Source organism: Vidua chalybeata, chromosome 3 (genome assembly GCF_026979565.1).
Source record: "Vidua chalybeata isolate OUT-0048 chromosome 3, bVidCha1 merged haplotype, whole genome shotgun sequence".
Lineage (NCBI taxonomy): Eukaryota > Metazoa > Chordata > Aves > Passeriformes > Viduidae > Vidua > Vidua chalybeata.
In genome coordinates this window covers 90,586,833-90,595,138 of record NC_071532.1, presented here as the reverse complement: position 1 = coordinate 90,595,138, position 8,306 = coordinate 90,586,833, and the positions used below count along the sequence as shown (strand labels likewise).

Genomic DNA, 8,306 nt, shown 5'->3' with positions numbered 1-8,306 from the left:
ACCCACCCCTGTTATGTTCCCGTTGGCTGCCATGATCCACGTCACTCCCCTGTTGCCTGTCCCCATTGGGCGAGAGGGGCTTCCACCCCTGTCTGCCCACCCCCTATATAACCCCATGGTTCCTTTGTCTCGTCGCCACCTTGACCACGCGCGCGCTAGGAGACAGGCACCGCCCCAGCCACTGCGGCAGCCACGCGGGAATAAACTTTCTCCAGCCACGCAGGACAAGGTGTGCCTCCTTTGTCCCTTTACCTCCTCCCAGCGTCGGCCACAGAACACGGCAAACCCACGCGGAGACTCAGCACTAGAGCCTCTGATCTCACAGCAGCCCCGGTCCAGCCAAAGGGGAAGAGCCTAGCCGGGCTCCAGAGCCACCCAGGACCAGGGAGAAGAATGCAACGCCGCAGATCTGTGTAATTTTTCTTAGGAGGCCTAGGAAAAGTTTGATTTGCAGTGACTGTTGTCTTGGACTGACAGATATCCATTGGATATCCATTCTTAATGCCATTCATGTGATATTTGAATGTAAGCACTGGTGGTTGCAACTATTTAATACAGAAAATGGGGGCATTCATCATTAAATCACCACATTAATTTCTCTGCTTTATTTTTTTTAACTTCATTTTCTTCAGGAGTTTTTCTGACATCTCAAAGTAACAGTAGCAGACCATGGATGAGTCTTTATTAAGCAAATTATTGTCTCTTTTTTTGATCATCTGTTTCTGCAAACTCTGGAAAGAAACCCATAATAAAGTGAGTGCCATGGAATTAAGATCCATAATAGTCCTATCTGGAAGAAAAAGATTTTTACTTCAATTATTCATGATAATATAAAATCATAAAATTATTTGGATTGGAAAGGATCTTAAAGATCATCTACTTCCAACCCTCTGCCATGGTTAAACCAGCTAAACAATTCCAGCTCCCTCAGCTCCTCACAAGACACATGCTCCAGACCCTTCACCAGCTCTGTTGCCTTTCTGTGGAAAATCTCCAGCCTCTCTTTTTTGTAGTGAAGGGCCCAGAACTGGACCCAGCACTGGAGGTGTGGCCTCAGCAGTGCAGAGTACAGGGGGACACTCACTACCCCGGTCCTGCTGGTCACACCATTGCTGATACAGGCTAGAATGCCACTGGCCTTCCCGGCCACATGGACACACACTGGCTCATGTTCAGCCAGCTGCCAAGCAACACTTCTGGGTCCTTAATTTACTCATTATTTTTGTTTGTGACCTGACACCTAAGGAAAGTTATATGAGTTCTTTTTAGTTTACATAATGCAAAGCATGGCAAAATATTTTTTTCATACAGAAACACTTTCTAACACAATAAAATCATTTTATCTACTAATCCTCAATTTCTTCTTATTTCCTTGGTCCAAACAGTGTTTCTACTGAAACTAGGTATAAAGATAGGTTTGGGACTCTTACTTTCACCTTGTCACCTGAAATATTTCAGAAGAGAAAGTCCTAATGTCAAAATAGATTTTTTTTCCTTTAATTTTATACTTCAAGTTCATCCAAGGCATTTGACTCAAGAAAAGCAAAAAATTACTTCTGCTGTAATAAGATAATGGGTTTTTTTTACTCAGCTACCTGAATTAAACACCTTTAAAGTCTGATTTCATCTTGCAATCATTACCATTATTTAAACCATTAATGATCACTCATATACATCATAGTTTTAGTCATCCATTTCAAGAGAGATGAATTTAGACTGGAATGTGTGCAGAGAAATCTTGCTAGAAATGGGCAGCTGAATGGAGACCTTATGTTTGGAAGGAGCACTTGAGAAAAAATGCATTCATTTAATTCAGGAAATAAAATATAGAAATCAGTCTGTAAAATCGTCAGGGTGACAGATGAGAGGGAGAGAGAAGAGCTAGTTTAAGCTAAAAAAAATGCAACAGAACAAATTAGTTTGAGCAAGTAATAAATAAACTTTGTCTGTGTTTTACCTGTCTGAATAATGAAAAGTAGAAATTGTCTTGCACCTGAAACAGCTGATTTCATCTATCTACCCTGTAACACAGAGAATTCAGTTCTATTAATGTCTTTTATTGTTTCTTTAACAATTGTTTCTTCTACAGACTCTCTATAGATCATATCACTCCCACTCAATATCCTGTTCATTAAGAACTAATCTGTATTCAGCAAGTCAGAGTTCCTTCTTCACCAGATATTGGCTCAACTATCCTTAGGAAAGATAGTGAAAATGCTCCTCAAAAATATCAGTTTGTGGTGGTTGGTGTTTGGTTTATTTTTTTTTTTTTACTTTCTGCCTCCATTCCTCAGGAAATAGTGTTGAGAAGTCTGATGTGTAATCAGAGACCCCTAGTGAGTTATCTGCTTGCTAGACAACCCATCTAAACCAGTTCCCTCAATCAGGTGCCAGATTGTTTTTTTTCCTGTTTGAACAAATCCACTGTTTCTGACTGCATTGGTGCACCTCTATGAATACTAAACTGTCAGGAAGGTAGAAGAGCAGAGAGAGTTAGGGAGGTGCACCTTAAAGATGAGAAGACAAACTGTGATTAAGATAAGCAACACCCATTGTGCCATAGAAAATTCAGAAGCTGTTGACAGTAGATCTTCTGAATCATCACTAAATGTACTCAGCAGTACATTTGAGGATTAGGCATTAAAGCTGGGAAGCAGACCTTGGAGAAAAAAAAAAAAAAAAACAAACAAGTTTGGCCACCATAGAATATTTGCTTATTTTAAAAATTGCTAATTAGATTTGCTCTTCTACAATTCTCACCTCTCAAGCAGTCCAATCAACACTAACATATGAAAAAAATCTGTTAATTCTAGGGGTTTTTTGTCCTTGGCATGTCCAAGTTCTTTCAGTTAAATTTTAGTCATTGCATAGCACTTTGGGAGCACAGTATTCAATTGTCTTCTCATGCATGTACATCTTAAGGTCAGCTTCAACTGTGCATTAATGTCAGATCAATTGTATAGAAATAGAAAAAAGTAGCTCTGAACAACAGTATTGTCACAGTTCAGGGTAAACTGTATTCTTTGATTCATCCCTGCATCCCTGTGGATATCCCTTTCAAGCAATAAATCTGTATCCTGCACACTTGTATTCCAGCGTACTGTCTCTGGCTAAGAGGGAGTTAAATTTCTTCATCGTATCCTATACTGTGTTGTGCATTTGTAGGTAAAATAGTATTGAGAACACACCAATGTGTTGTCTTTTTCTGAGTAGTGCTTGCACTGCATCAAGGCTTTCCCTCCCCTCCAAAGGCCAGTAGGCTGGGTGTGAGCAAGAGGCTGAGGGGACACATCTAGGACAGCTGACCAAAGCTGACTTAAGGGACATTCCATACCATATGACATTGCAATCAGCTGCTGAGGGCAAGCAGGCAAATGTGGGTACAGTTGTGGTTATGCTCTTTGGTTCCAAGCAACTGCTACAGGTGTGGAGGCCCAAAGAATGTCTGGACATCTGCCTGCCAATGGGAAGCAATGAATATTATGATGCCTTATTAGGCTCATTCCATGAGCTTTTTCTATTTTGTTTTCTGCCCCTTTTCTTTTGAGAAGGGAGAAGAGAGCAAGAGGCTGGGGGTCAGGCAGCCAGCCAAGGTAAACACACTACATGATTGATCCTGTTTGTATTGTAACCCACAGCTTACAACCACAGAATTATGTAGGTTGGAAGGACCTTTAGGATTCCTTTGCTTAGAGCAGATTCCCTTAGTGCTGGCTACTCATGGACTTCTCTAAATGAGCTTTGAATATATCAAAGGATGGAGATCCCTCAGCTTCTTTGGAAACTCATTACAGTGTTTGATCATATTCTTGGTGAGGTTTTTTTCCTAATATTGACCCAGAATCTGCCATCTTCCAGCTCTTGTCCATTACCTCTCATTCTTCCTTGTCCTGGTTCAGGGCAAGTCTGGGGAAAGAATTCCCCTCCCCCCCACAAAAGGATTCCTTTAGGAAAGCAGAGTCAATTGGCCCCTCCCCCCAGCCGGTTCGGGAGAAAATACCTCTGGAGGAAAAAAGTGGAAAAAACCTGTTTATTACACAAGAGAACTTAGACAATATTAAACAATAGGACTTCTTGCCACTCCAAGAGAGACAAATTCAGAGCAAATCCCCCCGGGCTGCAGCTCAGCTCACTCAGTCTCTGACCAGTCCTTCCAGCGCTGGCAATGCCGCGGCCCAGGCCCGGCCCGCTGGGCCACAGATGTGAGCTGCTGATGCTCTTCTGGTGTTCAGTCCAGAGCAGGTCCAGAGAAAGGGAAAAAAACCACAGTCCAGGGAAATTCTCTGCCTCAGCTAGCTAAAACTAACTAGGAAAAAAAGCAAAGGAGAGCTCTGTCTCGCTGTCCGTCCGTCCGCAGATAACACCGTCCCGGAGCAGGAATGTGGAGGAGGGAGTGAGTTTTTGAAAACAAACCCTGAGCTTCTTCCCTCCTCCTTTCACTCTTGGAACAAGACTTCAACATAAACAGGGCAGACGATTGGGGATAAAGGCATCATACAGCCACCCTAGGACATTCCACCCCTTATCCCCATATCGTCAGCTTACTACTAAAACTAATATATATATTCAAACCCTATAAATAGATACATTATACATCTAATATACAACTATACACAGACAATGGCAGCAGTATTCAGCAAACAGTGATATTTATACCTAGTTCTCACCCAACAATCAGATCTCCCTGAGGTACACATCGTGTTCTTCCATCTCTCTGCATTACCCACCATGTACAACCTGGTCCCTGAGCAAAGACAATCCCACGAATGGGTTTGTCTGTACTTGAGGCAGAATTGATCCACACTGTTTTTCCTAACAAACCTCTAACATGCACTACTGGGACTTTGTCTCCATCTACTATATTCAAAAGCTGAGACTGGGCAGGGCCCCATCGACTGGTAGAGCCTCGGGTGTTAACTAACCAGGTGGCTTTTGCCAGATTCTGTTCCCAATTCTTGAGAGATCCCCCACCCAATGCTTTCAGTGTGGTTTTCAACAATCCATTGTACCTCTCTACTTTTCCTGCAGCTGGTGCATGGTAGGGAATATGGTACACCCACTCAATACCATGTTCCCTAGCCCAAGTGTTGATAAGGCTGTTCTTGAAATGAGTTCCATTGTCGGACTCAATCCTCTCAGGGGTACCATGCCTCCAAAGAATTTGCTTTTCAAGGCCTAGGATGGTGTTACGGGCCGTAGCATGAGGCACAGGATAGGTTTCCAACCATCCCGTGGTGGCTTCTACCATTGTGAGCACATAACGCTTGCCGTGGCGTGTCTGGGGCAGTGTGATGTAGTCAATCTGCCAGGCCTCCCCATACTTGTACTTGGACCACCGCCCACCATACCACAGGGGCTTTACCCGCTTGGCCTGTTTGATGGTAGCACATGTCTCACAGTCGTGGATTACCTGAGATATACTGTCCATGGTTAGATCCACCCCTCGATCTCGTGCCCACTTAAAAGTGGCATCTCTACCCTGATGGCCTGAGGCATCATGGGCCCATCGTGCCAAGAACAATTCCCCTTTGTGTTGCCAATCCAAGTCTATCTTTGATACCCCTATCTTTGCAGCCCGATCTACTTGCTGGTTGTTTTGGTGTTCCTCATTGGCTCTGCTCTTGGGGACATGGGCATCTACATGACGAACTTTCACCGGTAGCTTCTCTATCCTGGTGGCAATGTTTTTCCACTCATCAGCAGCCCAAATTGGTTTTCCTCTACGCTGCCAGTTAGCTTTCTTCCACCTCTCCAGCCACCCCCACAGAGCATTGGCTACCATCCATGAATCAGTGTAGAGGTAGAGTTTTGGCCACTTCTCCCTTTCAGCAATGTCCAGGGCCAGTTGAACCGCTTTGAGTTCAGCAAATTGACTCGATCCACCTTCCCCTTCAGTAGCTTCCGCAACTCGTCGTGTGGGACTCCATACGGCTGCTTTCCACTTCCGTTTCATTCCTACAATGCGGCAAGAGCCATCAGTGAAAAGAGCATAGTGTGTTTCTTCTGCTGGCAGTTGGTTATATGGTGGCGCTTCTTCAGCATGTGCCACTTCCTCCTCTTCATCTGCAAGACTAAAGTTTTCACCTTCAGGCCAGTTTGTAATTATCTCCAAAATCCCAGGGCGATTCAATTTTCCAATCCGGGCGCGCTGCGTAATAAGGGCAATCCACTTGCTCCATGTGGCACTGGTGGCATGGTGGGTGGAGGGAATCTTTGCTTTGAACATCCACCCCAGCACCGGTAGTCGGGGTGCCAGGAGGAGTTGCGCTTCTGTACCGATCACCTCCGAGGCGGCCTGAACTCCTTCATAGGCTGCTAAAATTTCCTTCTCTGTTGGAGTATAGTTGGCTTCAGACCCCCTATAGCTTCGACTCCAAAATCCCAGTGGTCGGCCGCGAGTCTCACCAGGCACTTTCTGCCAAAGGCTCCAGGACAAACCATGGTTCCCGGCTGCAGAGTAAAGCACATTCTTCACATCTGGTCCCGTCCTGACTGGGCCAAGGGCTACTGCATGGGCAATCTCCTGCTTGATCTGGGTGAAGGCTTGTTGCTGCTCAGGGCCCCAGTGGAAATCATTCTTCTTGCGAGTGACCAGGTAGAGAGGGCTCACGATCTGGCTATACTCAGGAATGTGCATTCTCCAAAAACCTATGGCGCCTAAGAAAGCTTGTGTTTCCTTCTTGCTGGTTGGTGGAGACATCGCTGTGATCTTGTTAATGATATCTGTAGGAATCTGACGCCGTCCATCTTGCCACTTCACTCCCAGGAACTGGATCTCTCGAGCAGGTCCTTTGACCTTGCTCTTCTTGATGGCAAAACCAGCTTTCAGGAGAATCTGGATGATTTTCTCCCCTTTCTCAAATACCTCTGCTGCTGTTTTCCCCCACACAATGATGTCATCAATGTACTGCAGGTGTTCTGGAGCCTCACCCTTTTCCAGTGCAGCCTGGATCAGTCCATGGCAGATGGTGGGGCTGTGTTTCCACCCCTGGGGCAGTCGGTTCCAGGTGTACTGCACGCCCCTCCAGGTGAAAGCAAACTGAGGCCTGCATTCTGCTGCCAGAGGAATGGAGAAAAACGCATTGGCAATATCAATAGTGGCATACCACTTTGCTGCCTTGGACTCCAGCTCGTACTGGAGTTCCAGCATGTCCGGCACAGCAGCGCTCAGCGGTGGAGTCACCTCATTTAGGGCACGGTAGTCCACTGTCAATCTCCATTCTCCTTCGGATTTACGCACAGGCCAGATGGGGCTGTTGAAAGGTGAATGGGTTCTGCTAACCACCCCTTGGCTCTCCAGCTCACGGATCATTTTGTGGATGGGGATCACGGCATCTCGATTCGTTCGGTACTGCCGGCGATGCACTGTTGAGGTCGCAATTGGCACTCGTTGCTCTTCTACCTTCAAAAGTCCTACTGCAGATGGGTTTTCCGATAGTCCAGGTAAGCTGTTCAATTGCTTGATGCCCCCTGTCTCTACAGCTGCTATTCCAAATGCCCACCTGAGTCCCTTTGGGTCTTTGAAATACCCACTTCGGAGGAAGTCTATGCCTAAAATACATGGGGCCTCTGGGCCAGTTACAATAGACTGTTTCTTCCACTCATTTCCAGTCAGGCTGATCTCAGCTTCCACTGAAGTAAAGTCCCGTGATCCCCCTGTCACACCAGCAATAGAAACAGGTTCTGTCCCCACATAGTTTGATGGGATTAATGTGCACTGCGCACCAGTGTCGACCAAAGCTTTATATTCTTGTGGTTCTGATGTGCCAGGCCAACGAATCCACACCGTCCAGAAAATACGGTTTTCCCTAGCCTCTACCTGGCTAGAGGCAGGGCCCCTCTAAGCCTGGTTATCCTTCTTTCCTGGGGCATATGTCTTGGAGGTTCCTTCAAGGGGATCGAAAATATCGTCATCATCATCATATATGGCAGTTTGGTTATGGGTCACTGGAGCTGCTTCCCTTTTGGTGAAAATTCCTCTCGGAGTCTTGCTTCCCTTCAATTCACGCACCCGCTGTGCCAGATCAGCAGTAGGTTTCGCATCCCATTTCCTCATATTTTCTCCACAATCGCGCAGGAAGAACCACAGCTCAGCTCGTGAGGTGTACCTCCTCTCCCTATCTGAGGGACGTCTGCGTTGGGTACCAGGACCTCTGATCTGTACTGCAGAAATTTTAAGAAGGTCCTCTTTAATCTCCTCTATCTTGTTCTCTATATTTTTTCCTAGTTTCTGCACTTGTGCTTCTACTGCTGCAATTCTCAGGTGTGTTGGGCCATGTACAGCATCTGCATATGCTCGGAGCTTC

The 8,306-nt window shown here is 45.7% G+C and overlaps 1 protein-coding gene across 1 annotated transcript; it reads right to left on the bottom strand.

Moving 5' to 3' along the window:
- Positions 1-4,016: 4,016 nt before the first annotated feature.
- Positions 4,017-7,835, bottom strand: LOC128786388 (uncharacterized). Its single transcript, XM_053939635.1, has 2 exons — positions 5,010-7,835; positions 4,017-4,306 (listed from the first exon to the last, which is right to left on the bottom strand). Exons 1-2 carry the CDS (start codon positions 7,310-7,312, stop codon positions 4,303-4,305), a joined length of 2,307 nt encoding a protein of 768 aa, XP_053795610.1. The 5' UTR covers positions 7,313-7,835; the 3' UTR covers positions 4,017-4,302.
- Positions 7,836-8,306: the final 471 nt, after the last annotated feature.

Coding starts and splice junctions, on each gene's coding strand:
- LOC128786388 (XM_053939635.1), bottom strand. CDS start 7,312: ATGATCCGTGAGCTGGAGAGCCAAGGGGTGGTTAGCAGAACCCATTCA.